Below are 24,979 nucleotides of genomic sequence, written 5' to 3' on the forward strand. Positions count from 1 at the left end.
GGCCGTAGTGGACCCCATCCCCTCCTAACCCTAAAATAAAAACATAAAACTTGGTTTCTTAGGCATTTGAGTTCATTTTTACATGCCAAAAAAAAATTCTGCAAAGTAGAAAGTAAGAAAGACATAGAGGAGGGTTTGAAGGTGTTGTTGGAGAACAAAAACCAGCATTCGCTAGCAAAAACAGAAAGCATCAAGGCAGCAACCAGCAAGAAAAGTGAAAGATATATGTTATTCTCCCGTTTCTCCCTTTTTTCCAATTTTTTCTAAGTTTAAATGATGAAAAGTATGAAATGAGCAGTAGTAGTGAAAGTAGTGGGCAAGTTCAGATGGAAGAACAAAATGAAAAAAACCAATTGGTTGAAGGGGACAGCCTCAAAGAAATCCATTTGAATGCCCTTTGGAAGTTTTAAAGACATGCAAAAGGCCCCTTTAAAACTAAAAAACCCAAGGTTACCAGGAGACAGTGGTACTTGGAGACTTCGAAGACTGGTAATAGTTGTGGTACGACTAATTTTCAAAAATAGGAGTCGGGTACTTTGAGACGCCAATTTTTTTTAAAAAATTAATAATTTCCAAAAAATATCATGATAGAGAGCTTTGAAAACAAGAATAGTGGTAAAGTTTAACATTAACTTTAAAATTGAACAAAAGTTAAAATTAAATTTGCTTATACTTTCAATACCATAGTGAGTCTAAATGGTTTAATGAAAGTAAGGTAATATAGGTGTTGAGCACACTCAATATCGTTGGCTAAATAGTAAAAGCAATTCCTCTTTAGACCATTACGATGACAAGAAATCAGTCATACAACCGTTTATGTCCCTCTCAAAAAGTCTACATTGTTAGTAGATCCGATCAATATAACTTTGCATGGATTTTTGTCTTCATGCGACACAGTTTCCTTATTAGTTATTTCCCTATGACTTTGCTTATCTGCAGCCTTATTTTATTTATTTGATTTCTTGTTTTGCCTTTTACTGCATTTGGCCCCTAAGTTTTCTGGTAGGAGACATCAATTTTTGGTTGGAAGACTTCGGAGATAGCAACCAAAAGCACCCTATGCGTCAAGAAGTTTTTAGAGACGTCTCTGGTATCGGAGACATTTCCATCTCCGAGACATGTCTACAAGGGTAGGAGGCAGGTCTCCTGGTAACTATGAAAAAAAACCTCTTCTTCAAATGGCAACATCCCTAGACAAAGACATAAAGAAAAATTTGTGGGTAGTAAATTGTGGTTATGTCACATTTGTAAAGAAAAATTTAATGGGAGCTACACAAGAGTCTATTCTCATCTATTGGATTTTACAAACCACAAGATCAAGGTTTGTAAAGAAATAAAAGACAATGAGAGGGTAGAGTATCACCTTGCATAGATCACTAGTCAGAATATTACGCTATGTGAAAATCGCCCTGAAGAGGTTCAGAGGTAGACAAACACAAGGCTTTCAAGATATGAGCAAAAGACGGCAGAAAAAAAGAGGGCAGCAGAGGCAATGGCAACCTGTTGACGTGTATTTTGTACACTGCCTAACACAGAATAAAATACCCAAGGGTACCTTATCCTCTCTTGAATAAAGCCTCTGATTGTTGAAGATATCGCGAAAAAGGATCAATCAGGATGACTCCAAGGTTCTTGTATGTAGGGTCTCTACGTGTGGATAAGCTCTCTGTGGTACGATGTGATTTGCTGGAATCACAAGGGGACTTACATTTGATGCCTGAACTTCTGATTTGCTTTGAATATTGCTGGAACACAGGCTCTTACTAACTTTGACTTGAAAAAAAGGAAAAAAGAGGAGGGTGAGGAAAGAATCTAATCCTAATACTAAGGAATGTAGGAGCAATGATTGATCTTTGATGAAATTCTAACTAGGTCTTGTTTTGACATCGCAGGACCATCTCCACAAGGCTAGTGCGATCTTCGAAGGAAAGCTTTGTGATGTTCAAATTATCACTGCAGGCATAGACACCATCAGGTTGATGCATATCAATGAAGAAGCGACAATTGAAGTTAAGCTTAAGCTGAATGATTCCAGTCGACTACGCAAGGCAAGTCTGCAATCAACAAACTGCTAGTAGTATGGATATACGAATTTCACCATCAATCAAGCACATTTCTTCCACTCATCTAATAACATGAAATCAAATACGAGAAGTATAGAGACCATGCAAATTGTCGAATCGACCCATAAATTTCACCATTTCTTCAATGAAGTTACAAGTCTTTTACAACAACATCTTGGCAACAATCTTTGCCTTCTCTCTCTACTCTACTCTAATTGCTACTCTATCTTATTACTTATCTATCTCTTATCTATCTAATGCCTTTACAAATGAAATGCCAGGGCTTATATAGTGCCCTCAATACAATTCGATGGCTTAGATCAATTCGAGATCAATGGCCAAGATTTTACAATGAAAACCCTAATTAGGGTTTGTTACAACCATTACATAACATTTAATGCTCGACCAATGAAATAATTGTATTGCTTGGACACATGTCCTCTCTGGAAAAATCGACCAATGGATAGCCGGGGTAGGTACATCGAAGTTTGTGCCACCTCCCATGAGTTAGGTACATCGAATCTGGACATGCTGAGGTGGACCACACTGACTGGATGAGCAATGACTAGGATGCCACCTCATTTGACACTTGGAACTTGGTAGATATTCAACTTGATGTTGTTGAGAAGCTAGCTTTAATTAATTCTTCTGGAACTATCTGCTTCTTCAACGCACCCTTTGCTTTGACTTCTTGTGTCCTTGATTTGCAGGATGATGATGTACCTCGCCTTGGAATACTGGATTGGAGAAGTCGCCCTTGATGATGTTAGTCCAAAGAAGGTCGTCCTTGTCGATGCTAGGCTAGAGCGAAGAAGGTCGTCCTTGTCCTTGCTTGATCGTTCTTGATCTGGCTTGATTTTCCTTGAGGAGAGTCTTCCGACTTGTAGATCTTTCGAGCTTGGAGTCACCATCTTGATACCTACACAACATTTCAAAATTAGTAATATATCTTGAAATCTAAAAATTAAACTTTAAAAGGAAGATTCAAGATTTTAATTAGGAAACCTTATGATAAATCTTGAGTTATCATTTCCTAATTAACCATGCAATACTTAGACTTTTCTAAAAAATGTCTAAATAAAATCAAACCTTGAATAAGGGTGTCAAGATGATTTTGCCATACCTCTTCTTGAGAATTAACTCTAAGAAATGATGTAAAAATAGATGAATTTTGCTAGGCAAAGTGTAGATCAAAGCTCTCCCTTGGATACAATGCACCTCCTTTAGCTTGGAAAAGAACTCCACCTTCCTCTTCAAAAATCTGGAAATTCGCCTTCAAATACCTTCAAAACATCTGGAATTTATCCTCCAATCTAGCAAGAAATACGCCTCTCCAATAGCCTTCAAGGTGAATTTCGCCTTCCTCAAATTGCTCTTCAAGTTCGTATGAGAGATAATGCAAGAATGATTTGAATTGTGAAAAAAAAAAACACCTCCAATATATAAAGCGCTCACCTTCCACTTACCCATGAGGCCGACCTTGCAAGTAAAGGCAAAAAATAAATAAAATTAAAAAAGGAAGAGGCCGACTTGATAAAATGAATAAAAATAATACCTCAAGCACTTCATCTTTTAATTTTAATTTAATAAAAATTAATTTTAAATGCCTTTATAATTAAAATTTCAATTTTTCTAAGGCTCAAAAATTAATTTATTAAATGCCATGCGCCTTTATTAAATGCCAATTTAATTGAAATTTTTTAAAATATTTTGAAGTTTTTAACGAATTTGGCATCTAATGCGATTTGCTAAAATAAGGCAAAAAATAACGAATGTTGATAACTTCGCTCTGGTCCCTTGGAGAGGGACAGGAGCGCTTTTGCCAATTGTCATCGAAATTTGTGGTCCTTGCAACTCCATTCCACCCCGAAGCACCTTAAGTATCATTCCAAACTTGTGCTTTGGCCTAGATTCGTCCAAACTTGGCGAGAAGGACTGGATATTAGGTTTTTCGCCCTGGTCCCTTGGAGAGGGACAGGAGCTATTTTGCAAATCCAAGCTTATCCGTCCTTTGTTAGCCTTCCAAATTATATTCAATGGATAAATCATGTTTTCCTTGGTCTCTTCAAATCATAAAATTGTCTTGATCCTGCAAGAACAGTGCAAATTTGAAATTCAAGCTCCGGTCCTTCAGTGAGGGACGGGAGCACTTTTGCAATTACAAGCCAATTCGTCCTTTGCTAGCTTCGAAAATTATCTTCAACGGATCGATTGTGTCTTCCTCCACCCACCTCAAACGCGAAACTTGCTTTCCTTTTGCCAAAAACTTGCCTTGAGGGAAAATCGCTCTGGTCCCTTGGAGAGGGACAGGAGCGCCCTTTGAAAATAGCCCTGGTCCCTGGGTGAGGGACAGGAGCGAACTTGTCATTTAGGTTGGTTTTCTCCTTTGTGGCCCACTTAAATTATATTCAACGGACAGAGCACACTCCCCTTGGCCTCTTCCAATCGCAAAATTATTTAAGTCTTGTGAGGATAATGCAAATTTGGGATTCAAGCTCCGGTCCTTCAGTGAGGGACAGGAGCGAATTTTGCTCTCTAGGCCAAATCGTTACAATTTTCATCAAAAAATGTCTTGGCTAAGGAAGATATCATCTTACTTCATGCTATGAATAAAAGTTAATGTCCAAAAAAGGTCTAAAATTGTGCATATAAAGAAAAGCGCTCTGGTCCTTCAGTGAGGGACAGGAGCGAATTTGACCTTCTAGGCAAAAACTTCATCATTTCATTGTTTTTGATCAAGTCTGGATGCTCTATCATGCTCATTTCGTCCTTCACCATGCTTTTGATGTCTCAATTTAACCAAACAAGGCCAGGAATGGCTCAAATAAGTATTTTCGCCCTGGTCCCTTGGTGAGGGATAGGAGCGCTTCGCCTTGGTCCTCCTGGGAGGGACAGGAGCGAAATTCGTTGTGGATCCTCAGTGAAGGACAGGAGCGAAATTTGACTTTTTGAACTCTCTATCAAGATAATTTTTATGGAATATAACATTTAAGTATAAGACTTATACTTTAAGTTATATTCCATATATACTTTCAGGATGTTTGAGAGTGGTTTCAGACCTCCAGGAGTTATATTGCAAAATCTAGTTTTTTGAGGTTTTTCAGTTTCCAGACTTAGTCAAATTTCAGGATCAAGACATTCCCGACTTAGCCAAATTTCAGGATCAGGACCTCACTCAAGCCGGACTTGCTATCCTATTGATCTCCCCAACAGCACTCAAAAATGCAAAGGCTAACTAACAAAACCCTAAAAGACCAAAAACAAACCCTACAAAAGCAAAAAGCAAGGGTCCCCATTTGCAATGGGGCGATGTGTGAAAACGTCACAACACAACCCTCATGAGAGATCTCAGTTCTACAAGATGGCGAAGCATGGAGGTGGGCAGCAATTTGTCTAGTTTTTTCATTCCCCGTAACATTCCTAGTGCGCAACTTGGATTGCAAGGTACTTCATGGAATAAGGAAGTGCATTAGCAAGCAAAGGTGGCATGTGCTAGATTTTGGTATAACAACAGTCTTCCATTTAGTATTGCAAATAGTCCATAATGGGAACAATTGGTCAATGCATTGACCATCTCAAGTAAGGGGTTCAAGGCCCCAAGTTGTTATGAGTTGAGTGGGCCATATTGCAGAATGAGGTCCAAAGCACACTACAACTAGTGGAACACCAAAAGAGGATTTGGGAAAGGAATTGCTGCACCATTTTATTTGATGGGTAGACGGATGGCAAGAATAGGACACTCATCAACTTTCTAGTTGCTTCAAGGGGACAAGTAGTATTTTTAAAATCGGTTGATGCCTCAAATGAAGTGAAGAATGCAACCTTGTGAAACATGTTGGATGAGGTGGTGATAGAAGTGGGAGTGCAAAATGTTGTTCAAATTGTGATCGATAATGCAACTGCATATGTGGCAGTCGCCAAACTTCTACAAGCTAGGCATCTAACATTATTTTGGAGCCCTTGTGCTGCTCATTGCCTTGATTTGCTCCTTGAGGACATAGGTAAACTAAGTTGGGTGAAGAATGTGGTTGAAGATGGAAGGGAAATCGCAAAGTACATCTACAACCACACATCGGTCCTAGAGCTTATAAGACAAGACACTGATGGTAAGGATCTTGTGCGTTCAAGAGTCACGTTTTGCAACTAATTTCCTCAACTTACAGAGCATATTACATGCATTGCCCAACCTAAAGCAAATGTTTGTGAGAGAAAGATGGTTGGAGAGTCCTTATTCTAAGAAATCTAAAGCAGAGAAGGTCGTGAGACCATTTTTTTTAATAGATTGCCAAAGTCATGAAGATCATCAATGTAAGTTTTCAAACTTCGATTGATGATTTTTTTTTTAATTTTCTAATATTACACTTTGTTGATTTTTGTTAAATTTTTCATGTCTAGTTGTCAAAACCGTTGGTGAGGGTTCTGCGGATGGTGGATGGAGATAAAAACTCCATAGGATATCTATATGAGGCCATGGATAATGACAAAGAGGCAATTCAGCACTTGTATGGGTCAAACAAGACCAAATATGAACCCATATGGTGCATAATTGATCGAAGGTAGAACCGACAACTCCACCAACATATTCATGCTACTACCTAGTATTTGAACCCCAAGTTCTTTTACTCTCGTACTTTCAAAGTAGATGCAGAGGTTCAAATTGGCCTCGACGCATGTATTCAAAGGTTAGTTTTTGATGAAAATATTCAAGACCTCATTCATGATGAGTTACAGAGTTGTAAGAAGATAGGCTATTGTTTTTGTCACCTATTTGTGTTCGTAAGAAAGACATCTTGCTGCCAGGTAAAAAAAAATGTATTCTTAATTTCATTTTACCATTCATTTCAATCTTTAAGTTTATAAATATCTCTACCAAGTTATAAATGCCAATTTGTACCCTTGCAGATCTGTGGTAGGAAGATTATGGTGCCAAAATGCCTGATCTTAAAAGGCTTGCAATCCACATATTATCTCAGCCTTGTAGTGCTTCCGGTTGTGAGGTCAATTGGAGTGTCTTTGAAGCCATTCACACAAAAAAAGCGCTTGAATGACCTTGTATATGTGTGGTACAACCTTCGATTGCATGAAAAGAGGGTACAAGGTAACAGTTCATATGATACACTTGACCTAGATGAGATTGATCCATATTCAGCGGATTGGATTGCTGAACTAGATGGTGCTACTAGTGATTTTGATGTGGAACCATTTTTCACTAACGATCATTCTAAGATCGAGAGGGAGACAGCTGAATGGGCGGCAAAAGTGGCAAAACGTGAGGATGCAGGAGATGAGTTTGTTGATCCAGAAGAGGCAATTGCCTCACCTATTGAGGATATTGCAGCAGCAGAACCATCTACTTCAGCACCCACTCAGCAGCAACAAAGTTTTTAGAGCTTTAGTCGTAGACAAAATCTATGATTTCTATTTTTCATTGATACGAAAGCTTGAACTTAATATGTATTCAGACTTTAGAGATTGTATTTGTTTTGTGGTCTAGACTCTACAATATGTATTTGACTCAAACTTATTTAGAAGTTGCACTCAAGTAATTAGTTATTATGTTCTATAAATTTAGTGTATATGTGTGTTTTTTTAAGAATATTTTAAGAAATTATATATTTTAAAATGTTTGATAAATTTGCCAATTTATTGCCGGTTTTTTCCCAATTTTTTTGCCAAATCCCAATTTTTTTTAAATTTTGGGCCAAAAGATTTATTGCCGATTAAGAGTTTTTCATCATTGGTTTGGATAGTACTCACCTGAAACTCATCAGCAATTTTCCTGGCAAAGAGACTTACTAGGCCAAGACTTTGAACAGTTCATAAAAATTAGCTCAAACACAAATAACAATTATTTTTAAGCATTCAAGGAAAACAAATTTTAATCGCATTGGAACTCGGAAAAACGGTGTTATTTAGATAATTAATCAAACATCTTAAACACCATATATTTGAGTTTGAGGAAGAGAGATCTTTCTCCAAATATTCCCTATAAAATAAGAGAGAGAGAGATGTATCTACAAAAAATTACCAGTAGAAATTAAAAATCTGCCAGATTCAAAATGAATACATTATTGTCTTTTAATGCTTATATTAATAGTCAAGAATTAACATGTTCAAATTCGGATAGCAAGTTCATCTAACATCTTCACCACATTATACATTAACTCTTATTTGTTTTGCACCAATAAGAACAAATTTAAATGTCACTTACATACTTGGCAAGCTGGCCTGTAACAACACATACTGGCTGTTCTGGATCTGTATAACAAACAAGAATTTTCCATTACAATGTTGCTTTTGTGCAATCCAATACTAAAATTACAGTCAAAATATAGAATGTCACATTGCATCAACTTCTTTTCATCAGATAAAGAGATTGATGGATTGAAATTCTCCAAGGACCAACACTAGAAGAAGTATAAACAATTTAAAGAGACTTATTCAATACAAACAGTGTGCTTTAAAAATTTATCACGTTTCTAGATTGTTAATATGGCATTCCTAGAAATTCATAATGCTGGATTGCTATTATTCTATGATCTTGAGCAAACATCATTTAGTCAATTATAGAGAATTTAGAATGAATTGTAAATTATGCAAGGATCACCCTATTCCATTTTTTCCTTCAATTTTCACTTTAGCAGTGAAGCCCTATTCTGTCAATTCTTCCCAAATTCTTTCTAAATGAAATAGAGACTGAAGCATATCATAAACAGATTTTCTATTTAAATATCACAGACGCTGTAAACCTAAAATAATTTATGAGTGTGTGTACAATTTAACACATCCATGTTAACATGACATTCAGAAAAACAGTTTTCTATTTAAATCACATACCCTGAAAACCTAAAATAATTTATGAGGGTGTGTCCAATTTAATGCATCCATGTTAACATGACATACAGAAACATTATGCATATTTTAGACAATACTAAAACACAGGTGAAGTATCAAGTTTTCATATATACATGTAATTTACAAAGGCTAAGCCTCAACAAAATCATCCATTGATAAAGAGACAATGATGTCAATTCCTTGTCATACCATTTACAAAATACCACAGATATGTCAGAGGAACCCAAATCACAAATTGAAATAACGACCACAGAATGGAACATATCAAAATTACACCTGTCGCCCATAGAGAACTAACATCTGAGGGCAGACAAAACTGGAAGATGATGCTAAGAAATAAAATTCAAAACAGAAATGTGTAAAATACTAAAATTCTTCCCGGTAATCCACTTGGTCATGATTATCCCCCATTTGTTTGATGGTTTTAGATATTAAGCAGTTTATGGTGAATATAGTACCATTTTATCTTCAACACAAAAAATACTTTATAAGAATTAAACTCAACACATTATTAGATGGGTGCACTAACTGTACGAGGGATCTCCAATCATAACTATAATGATAAACAGGTAAATTGTGTGGATTTACATCCTCTTCTTATTGAAACATTATAAGACAAACAACAGTATTACTTGGAAACATCTAAGATCATTCACATGCCTGTAATTGCTTAAACTGAGCTGAGAAGATCAACTTACAGGGGACAGATTTTGAAAAGATTTCTGATGGAAATGTTGACACATTAGTAAACTCCAAAGTGTTCTTCCCTGAAGTCAGCAACTTAGTTAAAGGAAACCAAAGACTTATAATTTAAGTACAATAAATAAAAAGAGAATCTAAATCAAAGCATGATAATCCTATATGGAGATTTATTTGCTATAATGCTATTTCAATTGTAAAAAATTAAGATATATAGGAAAAAAAATACTATGCTCTGTGGAAGCACATCAGACAAGCAATCCTAGACTTCAAAACTAGAATTGTCGTACCAAGCATGCAATAAAATGCTAGTTCATCTTTAGAAGATACTTACCATCCTTTGAATGGAAGCGTATTACTGGACCTGAATATACAGATTTGTTAGTAATGGCTTTTTTCTTAACTTCTTCCTCCCGTGCTAGCATTTTTTCCAAATGCCGTATGTTCATGATCTCTGTAAAAGCATTAAGTTCCTTTCAGTGCTCAAAAAGAAAACCAAACAGAAGATGTCTTTTCAAATATATGATGCTCTTAATTCTATTCATAAAAAATCACATACTTTTTGTTTAATGTAAAGAAAATTAAAAAAAAACACAATAGACAGCAGACTGGCACTGTCAAACTTGAAGTGAAGTCAAAATATTATTGCCCAACAATAGAAATCTTACTTGAACATATTTTCATGAGATTTGCTAAATATCAAATCGTTTATGTATAGGCAAGTCACAAATCAGATGATTGTTCACTAGTAAATTAAACATTTGTAGTAGGGCATGAAATTTTCTTTCGGTCTGGACCTTGTTTGCAAGCCTTCAGATCTATCTAGTGAATCTTGCATCTAAAAAAAAGGTTTTAGCTATAATTAGAGATTGCTCTGAAGAGTGTTGGTTCTCTAGAGAAATTAAGATGTTTGCTGAGATTGTAAATAATGGCAGACTTATTCACTAAAATTATATCAAGATGGCCTTCAAAGAAGCTAACACTAAAAGAAGAACCTAACCAATCATAGGTAGTTCCTTAAAGGGCCTCCCTCCTCTTCTATTAGATTAAGCCTTGATAGTTGATACAGAAGCCCAGGACAATATAGATGTACTACTTTCTTGGATAAAAAATATTTCAAGATAAATGTATTGGAGGAGAAAATACAGGCTTCATGGGTCTCCCATAGATGCAGTATTATCATGGATGACTAGACGGACATTAGACACCATCCACTCATGAATATCATGGTCACATGTGAGGAGCCTTAGTTCCTTAGAGCAATTCATTGTTTGGGGAATAGCAGCAAAAAGCTTTAGGGGAAAAAATCATCAAAACAAAAGCACAAGATTTTTTCAAAAAATCAGGATTTAAACAAGGAAAAATCAGATTTTAAAAACATTAAAAAATGTAGCTAAAAATTTGAAGGTATTTCAAAGTTCAATAGCATAGAGATGATGAGAGCAAATAAAATTGAGAGTTTAGCCCATCAATTGGGGAATAAAGATTTTTGTTGTTTGTATCGCTGATCACATTGCATTTCATAATGCTTACTTCATAAGCACCCCTCATAAGGTCTGGCAGCAACAGAGTTTTGTGACTCGCCTAGACTCGGTGAGTCTCGAGTAAAGTCACCCTCGATGAGTCCTAGGGGCTCGGACTTGAACTCGGACTCGGCGTTATTGCTGGTTCATACTTTTTTCCCGAGTAAGTCCTATCTCCTGCACTCAACCAAAATCAAGTTTTATTTTTTAAATTTCAAAATTTGAATGCTTTTTTGGTTTATGTATGCCCCCAAAATATACATGAAATATGACATTTAACTCCCCATCTTTATCTTCAAGTTAGTCTCATTCTCTTTGTCAAAATATATACATGAAATATAACATTTAAGTATATATTTCATGTAGATATTGGCAGTATGTTTGAAAGTGGTTCCAGATCTCTAGGAGTTATAATGCAAATTCTAGGTTTTAGATCTTATAAATTTTCAGACTTAGTCAAATTTCAGTAATTGACAAGCTCCTATCAGCATTCTTTCACTCTATCTTACTCACTTTATCTGCCTTGAACTCTAGATCTGTCTCTCTCCTTATCACTCTTCCTCTATCCCCTCTCTCTACTAGTCAAATTTCAATAATCGGAAGGCTCCTATTAGCATTCTCTCGCTCTCTCTATCTTACTCACTTTATCTGCCTTGAACTCTAGACCTATCTCTCTCCTTATCACTCTTCCTCTATCCCCTCTCTCTACTAGTCAAATTTCAGTTAAGTAGCAGGCTCTTTGTCTCTGCCTTAAATTTTCTAATAGTCAAATTTCAGTAATCGGTAGGCTCCTATTAGCATTATCTCGCTCTCTCTATCTTACTCACTTTATTTGCCTTGAACTCTAGACCTATCTCTCTCCTTATCACTCTTCCTCTATCCCCTCTCTCTACTAGTCGAATTTCAGTAATTGACAAGCTCCTATCAGCACATTCTCTCACTCTCTATATCTTACTCACTTTATTTGCCATAAACTCTAGACCTATCTCTCTCCTTATCACTCTTGCTCTACCCCCTCTCTCTACCTTGCTCTCTCCCCCAAGATCTAGGCCTATCTCTCTACCTCTCTCTCTCTCTCTCTCACTCAAACCCTCGTGAGGGGCACTACCCTCAACCTTGTTTTGGTATTCCCCCCGAACCCCCATCAAACTATAAGTCTATGCAAGTAATAGGCCAATGATGAATCATTGTCATAAAAATCTACATAGTACATATCCCTTGTTGCCAATCTTTGCATATCCATAGTTAAAAAAATTATGGCCACTAAATCATCCAAGACCTACCTTAGATGCCTTTGTGGGAGGGATGCAACTCCTCTGAGCCATAGACTTCTAGTTGTTTTGATATTTGTTTGGAACATTTGATGTTATGGATTTCATATTCCATGAGTTTTGTATAGATTTGACAATATTTATATATCTAAGTGTGTTATTTCCTTCAACTACAATTTGTGTTTATACTTATGTGATTGATGTATACTTGTGTATGTGATCAAATTAGTTTCTATTCAATGATGTTATTATGTCTTTAAGGTTTATTTAATAAAGGGTGGATTAAACAAGTTTTAAATCAATTGAAATCTCTAAATTTCTTGGGTTTTTCACTTGCTGAGTCTGCTACAAGTTTTTATGTCGTGTCCTGAGTCGAGTCACCCTCGCCAAGTCCGCACTGAGTCTGAGTCTCGTTTCTATGGGTGGCAATGCCTCCAATGTGGTTGAGGAGCAATGCCCCTCGTGGGGGTCTAGGGGTAACACGCCCAACAATTCAAGGGCAGCAAATCATGGGGTTCAAGGGCAGCGTCATTGGCATGCCTTCAATGTGGTTGAGGAGCAATGCCCCTCGTGGGGGTCTAGGAGTAACACACCCAACAATTCAAGGGCAGCAAATCATGGGGTTCAAGGGCAGCGTCATTGGCATGTTCTTGTCACAATACAAGGCAAGGTCAAGGAGTAAAGCCCCCACCACCAAGCCCAAATTAGGGTCATGTCCCCTCCTTGATCGTTATATATATATAGACCCTAAATGAAGAAATTATTATTATTATTAATTAATATAATAATTACCAACGAATGATTATTTGAAATTTATTGATTAAATATTATTATTTAATTAATATTTATTACTAATAATATCCTTGAAATATTTACAAATAAAAATAAATTAATATTATATTATGAACATAATTTAAATATTATAAATTATCAACATAATTTATATATTCAATAATAAATAATAATACAATTAAAATACAAAAGAATAGACCATGACTAATAAGAACCATTAATTGATTATTGTTAATAACATAATAAACAAGCAAGTCTTTATCGGGCAGTAGAGCTGAAGAGACATGCCCAAACAGGTCAAGTCCCAATATCCTCATGGATGGTGGCTCTTCCATATAGATAAACGAGGTCCCGTAGAAGATGACAGGGGGGTAGGTGGATGGAAAAGAAGTATAGTCAGCAAGAAAGAGGAGTCGGGGATACTCCAGAAGAGAATCAACTGGGTAAGTCTTTTCAGAAATTAAGAAAGTAGAATATCAAATGAGTATAACAGATAATACCATTGTACCGTGGATACAGTATACAGTCATTAAGATTCTTCCTAAGTCTTAATATGTCATATTTGTATCCAGATTCCATTAGTCGGTAACTGGAATTAATCTACTAAATCATCAGAAATCCTAGCTTGTGTAAATATGTTATTACATTCAGATTCATAAAGCAATGAATCACATGATGACACAGTAAATAACCTTAACAGATTTGTATTCTGTATAACTGTTGTGGTAACTATCAACTACCTATAACGATAATGAGAACTAGGATTCTAATTAATAACATAGTGAAATGACAATTCTACTGGCATACCGTCGATTAGGCATTAATAAAGTTAATTTGGTATGAGTTATATTATAGGCTGCATTAATTATTATATTGAAGAATTTTTTATGGGATATTTATGGGATGTTAAATATTTGGCATTTCATCCGGTTACCCCAGTTTGGTATGAGTTTTCTGTGCATAGCTTAATAAGTGTTGTACAAAATACATACGTTTCTGCTTACTTATGATTAACATTATACTGCTGTTATGATTGCTCTTATATATATGATCACAGATCAGAACAGTTCAGAACTGTTATTAAGCTGCAGGCAGTAACATATTTGTTCTTGGTGGTAGTGATGTGCCTAATATGAATGGATTAATATATGTAGCCCGATGATGTTTGTATGCAGAATCTAATAATAATGATATTAACATAAACTATAATATGTAATTTCACATCTTCTGCACGTCAGATCTGGTCTGCCACTACAGTTACTAAGTGGAATAATGTTTGGTATTTTAGTAAATGGGCAGTAATTTATATAATCTCATTTATTTATTTATACATATATAACAAGAGTTGATTAGCAAATAATACGTTATAAAGAACTACTCTGCAGTTAAAAATATAGTGTAATACTATCTGAACATACATATATATATATATATATAGAAACAGTAATTTGAATGAACAAGTAAATGTGAGATTATTAATCTGATTGAATTATCAATTCAACATCAGGAAGAAGAATATGTTATCACTAATTGAATTCAGGTTAATGTAGTTTTGTCTCCTAGTCAATGTAATTTAAGTCATAAGTATGTTGAGAAGGATTAATTATGGTTTAACCGGCCTAAACCTAGTAGGGGACATTACAGTGACAATGCCTCCAATGTGGTTGAGGAGCAATGCCCCTCGTGGGGGTCTAGGGGTAACACCCAACAATTCAAGGGCAGAAAATCATGGGGTTCAAGGGCAGTGTCAATGGCATGCCTCCAATGTGGTTGAGGAGCAATGCCCCTCGTGGGGGTCTAGGGGTAACACACCCAACAATTCAAGGGCAGCAAATCATAGGGTTCAACGGCAGTGTCATTGGCATGTTCTTGTCACAATACAAGGCAAGGTCAAGGAGCAAAGCCCCCACCACCAAGCGCAAATTAAGGCTTCTGAAAACACACAAACCTTCATGGCACGTTCCATTTTCAAAATTTTGAAATTAGGTGTTTAACACATTTTTGTTTATAAAAACAAAATTTAAATGATTTTTATTTTTAGTTTTTGTTTGGGCAGCCCTTGGGTTCACCCAGGAGCGACCTAGGTTCACCAAGGTGCCTAGGCAAGACCCTAGGCAAACATAGGCCACTCTCATCGAAAGACAATACAAGACCAGACCCCATAGGGGCATACCCAACAACTTAGGTAGCAAATAAACAACTTGAGACCAAGCTTACATGGGGATGCATCCCCTGCCCCAGAACCAGGCGTCCCTGTCCCCTAGCCATTTCAAGAACTGCAAGATGTCTAGGGAATACCTCGTGTCATCCCTGCTCATCCCTGCTACCCGTGAATCGCTCTAAAACACCAAGAATCATTCCCAGCCATTTAGGGACGACTAGCCATCCTTGAGACGGCTGGGGGACATCGAAAATGTCCCTCAGTCGTCCCAGGGGCAACTAGCCATCCCCCGTGACTGAAACACTCCCAGGAGTTAAAACAAAAACAAAATAAAGTTTTTTAATTTTACATGCTTATATGGATCTGTGGGGGGGCACAAGGTCTTATAAAACAAAGAGGAACCCTAAAATGACCAAAAGAGTTAAAACCAAAACAAAACACTAACCCAGCAACCATTTTTCCTCTTTCATTTTCTCGATTTTTGCTCCTTGCTATGAGAGTTTGTTTGTTGGAGAAGAGATTGGCATTATCTAGAGGAGAGATTGGATTGATTAGAAGGAGATATTGGATAAATTTTTGTTTTGCTTCAAGCCTAAAACAAGTTCTCTGCTACAAATTTGAAGCTAAAGCCAAGGTATGTTATTTTTTTTTTGTTTTCTTAGTAAGTTTGTAGATTGAAAAATATTTTCATTGATTTGGTTTCAGACTTTCAACCATAAACAAAAAACACAACAAAATGAGCAACAACAGTGGTGACAGTCATTAGGGTAGTGAAAGTAAAAATAAAGTCAACACAATGTCAATAAACCCCTCTTCTACTTCTGAAAATCCAACCTCAACTTCTATTCCACAACTGTTTATGCATGCCCTACACCCTCCCTTCAAAAATTTGCAAAAGGTGCTTTCAGCCCCAAGAAACCATACCATTACTTCAGTTTTCCACGAATGTGACTGCAAGCAAGGGTAAAACTACAGGGGGCATCAAGAAGTGGCTTTGTCATGTTTGCAACACTCATTACCATGTGAGTTATACTAGGGTTACAAGCCATCTGTTGTGTGAGTGGAAAAGGTTTCATTGTCATGGATGGATGGACGATATTCAACATAGGCCACTCATTAATGTTATTGTTACATGCCCTGCTGGTTCATACTTTCTTAGAGCTACTGATTGTTCTGGAAAAGTTAAAAATGCTGTTTTCCAGTTTGCCATTTTGAAGGAGGCAACAGAGGAGGTTGGATCTTCTAATGTTGTACAAGTTGTGACAAACCTAGCTCGTGTTTATAAGTTAGCTGATTTGATGATTGAGAGTGCTTACAAACATGTTTTTGGACTCCATGTTGTGTATGTGCTTTGAATAATGCTTTGAAAGACATTGGTAAAGTAGATTGGGTGAAGGTAGTAGTGGTAGAGGCTAGAGACATACAAATGTTTGTATGTAACCATCACACTTCACTTGCACTTTTCCGGTCTTATTCAAAGAAAGAATTCCTCAAACCAGATATGATAGCTATTTTATTTTGTTGGAGAGGATGTTGGAGGTGCAAGATGCTCTACAATCCATCGTTGTTTGTCCAGACTGGAAATGTGGCCTCAATCAAAGCCAGGTGAAGGGAAGGCACTAAGAGAGAGTACATTATAAGTCTTGGTGGGCCATTATCAAGTAAGAAATCTAAAACTTTAATTTTTTTTCAATTTGTTACACTCTGTATTTTAAGAGTTCTAATCTTTAAATCTTGCTTGCAAGTATATTTGCTCTATCATATCACCAACTGTGGGAGTAATACGATATGTTGATACGGACTCTTCTAGCCTGAGAGAGATCTATGAAACTTTTGATAGCATGCTTGATCAAATGAAGTAAGTGGTTCGTCAAAAGGATCCTAAATTGCAATACTATGAGGAGCATATTAGGCCTATTATCACAAAGAGGTGGAACACAATGAATACTCCTCTCCATATGCCTGCCTATGCTCTTTTAATCTTAAGTGGTATGCACCTACCTAGCCAAATGCTTCCTCTTGAGGATGAAGAGGTGATACAGAGGCTTACAGCAACCCTTCGTAAAATATACAGCAACAAGTAGGCAACCCTTTTTCGAGGGCAATGGTTAAGTTTGCCTATCTCTAGGGGCCTACATTCAGCAAACTAAAGGCTAGGATGAATAGGGCCACCATTGCACAACAAAACCACAATGGATGGTGGAAATTTCATGGGAAGGACGCACTGAATTTGAAACAACTTGCCATTTGTTTGCTCTCCCAAATTGCTAGTTCCTCTACTACAAAGAGGAATTGGTCCATGTTGGCAGTGGGCCAGCGTCCCTCGCGGGGATTTGTGACATGGTTTAACAGCCTCCTGTGGATTCTATAAGTCTAGTGGTTGTATTGGGCATTGACAGGTTGATCTTTTGGTGCAACGGCAACCCTAGCTTGTAACAAGTGGTATCAAAGCTAGGTCCAGGCTAGGAGCCCCAAGCACACGAAAGGTGTGGCTTACGGGGGGGTGTTGGTGTTGGAAATAAGCCACCCCCAGACCGACGATGGACTGGTCCAAGAGGGGCCAGTAGCTCAGTGGTAGAGCACTCCAACAGCGTATGGAAGGTCCTAGGTTCGAGTCCTAGCTGGTCCATGTCTCAACAATCCACCTATGGCTTCATCCACTCCATTAAGAGAAACAGGCTTAATTCAAAACAAGCTGAAAAACTAGTTACAGTTCATGGTGCCTTGAGACTTCAAGAATGACAAACTACTAAGGCTCGACAGACAGCATCAACAAGAAGTTTTAACTAAAATTTGCAACTACATATAATTGAACACACCATTATGAAGTGAAACATGTTTTGAAGTTCACAAAAGTTTGTAATATAGTGCATGAGCACACACCCCATTAAAGGCAAAGATGTTCTACAACAAAGTCAAAATTTCTTGTCAAATTGATAAGTGCACCCTGTTGGAGGCTAAAACCCCAAACCTCCACCCATCATTGTTAATTTTAAATGCAATCACTGCAATGTTTTTACTGTTTTAGTGATTTACTTTAAAATGCCGAAATTTCACTTGTAAAATTTACTTAAATGGCTGAAATTTAAATCCACTTCCAAAATGTTGGAGCAACAACTATTCAATCACAAGCTCGCAAGAAAACAAAATTGACATGAGTTTGGAATTGCACCAAAATTTTCATTTAACAAGCCCAAACGAATAGTAAAATACTTTTGGTTGATTTTCAAGGCCTTACTATTGTGGATTGTCTAGTCAAATATTTGTGTCACTGCCCCATATGTTTTTTTCAAAAACCAAGATGAATCTGGGCTCCACCTATTTTAGAGTTTTGGTAACATAAGAAAATACTAAATAGTGAGATTTTTTGGCTATGGTGGAAAATGTAAAAGTCCATTTCAACAAAAATCAAAATGTGAATGTGCTCTCTAATGCATTACTTCACTCTCTCAAAAAGTGGGAACATGTGGGTTTCATCAGCATCTCCCAACTAGCTTCCCCCCTCCAGAAATTCATTTCAAATAAAATGATCTCTTTTTTTACAGTACCTGAAAGCTAATAACAGCATTACTAGTGCTGTGGTGTGCTGTAGTCTTAACCTAAACATAAGATATTAGACTTCAGCATAAATATCAAACAGGCATCCATCAATGTTGCTGAATTCATGTATTCAGCCTTCTTCTTGAAGTCAAAGAGAAGCTCAAGAATCTTACCATTCTAGGGAATATAAATTAATAATCCAATGACTCTCAGGTAAACAGGTGGTTAGATCTAGAACTTCATCTTTTGTTTGATCAGGTTTCAAAGATTCTTCAAGATTTTAACCAGATCAGCTGGCAGCTTATTCCTAGAAAATTAAATTCTCTTGCCAGCAAAAAGGCAAACGAATGCATACAATTATTTCCTCATTCAACCTGTATAAGACATCTTCAAGCCCAAGGAGATGACACCCTTGATGGCCTCTAAGCACTCCACTGGCTTTGGTGTTCAGTCCAAAATTTTGACTCTAATGTCAATCGTCTTTTTTACTTTTTTTGAAACTATTTTCTATGAATAAGTAAAACCTTTCTTCTTTTTTTATAAAGAAAAAGGTCTACCTCCGATGCTCATTCTTTTTTATGAACTATTTTCCATTCTATATTTTAAGTTGATTAGGAAAAACCACAGCGTTTTTATATATAGAGCCTAGAAAATGGTTTTTAAATCCATGTCACAATATAAATCTAAATTGAAAAATGAGAATGCATTTTAGGATCCAGCCACATATAGCACCCTCTACCATAGATGAAATACTCAGAAAGTACTCGGCGAGTTTTGAAAAACTCGCAAAATTTTTTGCTTGGCAAGTATTTACGCCATTAACTCACAGAATTTTTGGCAAGTTTTTGCGAAAAACTCAGCGAGTCTAGCAAAAACTTGGCCGCATAAAAAAAGAGGCCCAAACATGTCAAAAAATTATCTAAATTTTTTTTTCAAGTCAGTCTCATTCTCTTCATCATAATATATACATGAAATATAAATTTTAGTATAAGAAAGGAAAAAGACATTGAACTTTAAGTTATATTTCATGTATATATTGGCAAGATGTTTGAGAGTGGTTTCAGATCTCTAGGAGTTATAATACAAATTCTAAGTTTTAGAAGATCTTCTAAATTTTCAGACTTGGTCAAATATCAGTAATCAATAGGCTCCTATCGGCATTCTCTTGCTCTCTCTATCTTACTTTATCTGCTCCAAATTCTGGATCTATCTATTTCCCAATCACTCTTCCTCTATCCCCTCTCTCTACCACTCTATCTCACTCTCTCCTCTCTCCCCCAAGATCTAGACCTATCTCTCTACCTCTCTCTCTCTCACCCTCAGACCCCCGTGAGGGCTGCTACCCTCAACCTCATTTTGGCGAGGTCGAGGAGCCACATCAGAGTCCTAGGAAGATGTAAAATGTTTTTGATGTACTATTTAATTTTAGTTTTACAAAAACAATTTGCTATTTCATTTTGTTTCAGTCTATCAGCCATCAGCATTCTGCAAGAGCATGCCATTTTGTACCAAATTTGCATTTAAATCAATCAAATATATCTAGACTCAGCTTGTTTCTTTTGTGTACTCATTTATTGACTCAATGGATGCATCTCCTCACTGAATTTTGCAAAAAAAATGCATTCCTAATTAAATTTAAGCAAGTTTTTAAGTTGCCGAGTTTTTTTTTCGGGCTTTGGCAAATTTTTGTTTCCGGCGAGTAGTTCAACTATGCCCTCTACCATGCCTAAAACAATGTCCCAACATTATAGACTGCATGGTCCTTAGCAGCAGAATTTCCAGACAGCTGTTAATAAAAAAAAGGAAAAGAAAAAGCATCTCACCTGTTTGTGCAGCTTCTAGGAGCATCTCTTCTTGTGTCATTCTCCTATCCTCTCCCTCCCTTTTCCTTTTCACAGGCTGAACATTTTTCGTAAATTAAATTAGAAAAAAATAGATCAAAAAGAATCTTACAAATCTAGCAATTCAACAATTTCATGATGTATAACACACCAAGGTCTAAAGCAGAATTTGCAACACAACCCCCATAGTTTATAAACCTCCAGCACCTAGCCTGAACTTCATGATTCTTAAAACTTTTCATCCCTATCCAAATTGAAATAGTTACATCTAAAAAAAATCCTTCTCATAAAATATTATTTAAGGTGCAAACCATTGCACAAATATGCATATGGAAGAATCAACGATTTTTTAACTACCCTAAGTAACACTAATTTTGCATGTTCTGAACAAACAGGTAAATAGGTAGGGCATACCTTCAATTAATGCACACAAAAAAAGAGCTTGTCCACCTTGCAATATGCCAAAGAAGGTGCCAAATTAAATACAGAGTATAGAGGATAGATGAGTAAACAGAACAATAAAACTTCGCGTATGGGAGCAAAATGACTATTGTTCACTCTTAAAGCAGTCTAGAAAGTATAAGGCTTGCATGTAAGTGACTCATATTCCAGGCTTGATCTTGCCAGCTTATAATAAAAAATTATTGGGTTCAAAAAGGATAAGAAAAATAAACTTTTTAAGGAAAAAAAAAATGAAATTGACCAAGGCTTGCGCCTAGACAAAAATGGAGTAAAATGACTTTGAAAACAACAATATAAAGTTATAATGGTGATTGTGTAGCAAGTTAGCAACCAAATTATTGTCCTATTAAGTTTTCTGGATGGATGCAATATCAAATTCCAAAGAAAATTGAACATAATAGACACAACAAACGGATGGTTTAGGAATTCCCCATTTTTTCAAAACATTCATACTCACCTTGGCAAGTCATTCAAAAAGATAATTTTAGCCTCAAATTAGTCATACTCATAAGGTTCACACTGTGACTTACCAAGTTTGTGTCAGAGACCAAGACAGAAAATTCACACTACTGTCATAACTAAAAAGCAAAACAATAAGTTTTTCATTTAACTGTTCCTTGTGCAGGGCAGGAGTAGTAGAAACGCTAGAGCACTGAAATTATGCTATGACATGTTCATGTTTCAGGCAGCTTTCTATAATTTGCACAGGTGAGCAAGAGTCAAAAACAATTTCTTACCAATACTTACCATGGAGATTGTCAGACAAGGAGTTATTCTCATCAATCAAAAATGACCAATATTTATTTACACTGCAGATTTTTTGCACCCATTCACATTCATATTTTTTGTTCATTCCACTATCAATGCTAACCTCTTACTTAAAGCACCAGTTCAAAATGGGCCCAACATGACTAAGCAAGATTAGCAATCAACATGTTTTGGTTCCACTTGAACCTGTCATTCAATGTTGCAAGGGTATAAATATACAGCATCAAAGATCAACTCCTTTCCAATTTGTGGAGGGGTTCAAGGCCCAATAACAATATCAGAGGGTGATACTGAATGAATCTGTAGCTGTAGATAAATGTAGTGAGGAGCAGAGCCAAATTAGGGAAAAAAGGAGCTGTTCAATGTTTTTATTGCTTCCACATATAATGCTATATCTTGACAATATGTTGGCAGCTCAGAAAAGATAAAACTACAAATTTGACGTGTGATTTACTGGAGGAGGTTCCATGAGAGGACTCACAAAATGTTCTCTAAATATCACAGAAGATGTCACTAACTAAGCAACTCCAGAAAACTTTCTATGATTAATTATTAAATAGAAAATATTTTACCATACTTTGAACTACTTTAGTGGTCCATGGCATAGACGTTGTAACGAAGTATAATAGCCATAGATCAGCAAACTGATGAAAACATGCTATTTTTAACCTCATACTATTCACCACAAAAAATAAGTTCCTTATAGGTTATTTATGAGCAAAATGAAAGTCTTATTTATGAGCAAAATGAAAATCTAGAAAGGATTTTTCTTAGCAAATAAAGGACTTTCAAAATACAAAAGGAATAAAGATCGAATGAACATTTTAGAGTGATTTTAAGAGTCAAAACACCACTAATGTGATAGCCCTCAGATCTTTTAGTCAAAGTTCTTTCAGAGGATGGTGAAAAGCCTCTGTTGAAGCCACCAACAAAGCTAAGGGTGCGATTAGAGTTGCATTGAGACAAGGAAAGCAAATTCTGTCCATAAATGCAGGCAAGGATCTCAAAGTAACAGACAGTAAAACCAGTTTAACACAGTCTGTCTATAAATGCAACATAAGCAAAATTCCTAGAGATTCATATGACACAAAGAGTAATGATTACCCCGCAAAGAATGATTTGAAAATTTTGAACATGATCAGTTGCTTATTGTTAGTGTAGGTTTTTTATTTTCCTTATGTTAGGGGGTATTTATTTTTCCTACACATATATTATTTAAGCTTGCTTAGGTTAATAGGAGTGGTTTATATGAGGACACGTGGCGAAATACTTCAGCTGCATGTGTAGCTCTCCACCTCACATGGGTAGTTGAGTTACACACCCTCTTTTGGCTTGTTGTGCCACCTCTCATAACCACTATTTTGTCATTTCCTAAGTGGGTTATGGGGTAGTTGGGTTTCACACCCTCTTTTGGCCTTATGTGCCAACTTTCTCAACTCCTTTTTTGTCTTCATGTAAGGAGGTTATGCCACATGTTTTGGCATTTACCAAGAAGGTAAAACCTCCCACTTTTTATGGGGAATAGGAGTTAATGCACCCCTTGGATGTATATGCTTATATTTTTCTATATAATAAGCACTATACTCTCACCTTCACTAGTCAAGCAAGTGAAGTGATAGCTCGGTGAGAGTCTTCTCCAAATTCTCTTCTTTGTCTCTATTTCTCTCTCATATCGAAATTATCTTCATTCAGCTATTTTGATCTTTGATCATCTGTTGTGTGAGGAGTTGCATGTGATCTACGACCGACATCAAATCTTGGCTCGCTTCTCGCTTCTCGCAAAATCTCACACTTATATGACCAATTCCTTGTCAACTGGTGATGGAATCTAAAATCTAGAAAGCATGTAAGAATATGTAACCAATCTCTAGTGTGTTAACAAGAATTTGTCCAAACTCCAATCGGTATTGCTGCAAATTTATTCGAGACAAGACTCCAACCAGTCTTGCTCCAAATTTATTTGTGACAAGATTCCTCCACGAATTGAAAACATCACGCAATAAACAAAATGCTTCATAATCCATGATATTATCTAGGATATCCTTACGATTATTTTGAATGAGCATTCTTACATCCAAGTGTTAAGCATTTCTTCGCAGGAAGCCCACTCAGAACACTGGAAACTAATCAAAGGTTACCAGGAGATGGGCAAATGTGATCCACTAGGGATGTCACATATACATCCACAAATACCATTCTGCCCATGCAGAACTTGCAAATACAAAAAGATTTCCTAAAAATTGCCTTCACAAGATTTTACAGACAAAAACCAGCAGCTATTCCAAACTTAGACACAGTTGACACTTGGGACAAAACTGGAAATATAAATGCATAAATTTGCCAAAAGACCATGACTAAGAGAATTAGGCCAACATATATAGCCAAAGAAACAAGGCACACCCAATCAGGATGATTCACACTTGTTTTCCCGCACTTAAGGGTTAACCATGGTGTTGTTCAACATGTTGGAGCTTTGGTGTGCTATTCTTTTGCAAAGAATTTCTGATACAGTTTCCAATGGAAAAAGTTTGTGATCAAGAGTTCTATAGCGAACTAGTAAATAGCTAGAGTTAGTTGCAGTGATTTTTAGATGTTGCAATTTTCCATGGAGACTTGTCTAAGTCCAATATTGCTATGTACCGAATTGCAAGTCATTTGAACAAGTGCTCACAACCACATATTGTCCAAGCATGTCACTAGAGTGTGTATGATGGTGCAAGTGCAGTTACAGCACTTGTTGGAGTACATGCAGTACAGAGTTAGTTGTGGAAAGTTTCAAATGTTGCTGTCTACCATGGATATTTGTTGAAGTCCAGTGTCGCTATGTTCCCAACTGCAAGCCATTTGAACAAGAACTCACAACCACATAATTATCTACATACGTCACAAGAGTGCATATGACAGTGCAAACGCAATCGCAGCACTGTTGGAGTACATGAAGTGACAACTAGGAGAATGATGGCGTTCTAGGGGATGAAGGTAAAACAGAGATCTGGATGACTAG

General features: G+C 36.5%; 1 protein-coding gene across 3 annotated transcripts in view; it reads right to left on the reverse strand.

The window, feature by feature from the left end:
- LOC131078192 (SWR1 complex subunit 2) overlaps positions 1-24,979 on the reverse strand; it is a 112,077-nt gene that overhangs the window by 28,286 nt on the left and 58,812 nt on the right. For all 3 annotated transcript variants that reach the window (XM_058015853.2, XM_058015852.2, XM_058015851.2), the window contains 4 exons: positions 20,728-20,803; positions 9,952-10,071; positions 9,617-9,685; positions 8,279-8,321 (listed from right to left, as the gene is read on the reverse strand). In XM_058015853.2, coding sequence (XP_057871836.1) covers positions 8,279-8,321; positions 9,617-9,685; positions 9,952-10,071; positions 20,728-20,803 — 308 coding nt within the window. The remainder of the gene's footprint in view (positions 1-8,278; positions 8,322-9,616; positions 9,686-9,951; positions 10,072-20,727; positions 20,804-24,979) is intronic.

The sequence above is a fragment of the Cryptomeria japonica genome, chromosome 10, assembly GCF_030272615.1.
Source record: "Cryptomeria japonica chromosome 10, Sugi_1.0, whole genome shotgun sequence".
NCBI classification, from domain to species: Eukaryota; Viridiplantae; Streptophyta; class Pinopsida; order Cupressales; family Cupressaceae; genus Cryptomeria; species Cryptomeria japonica.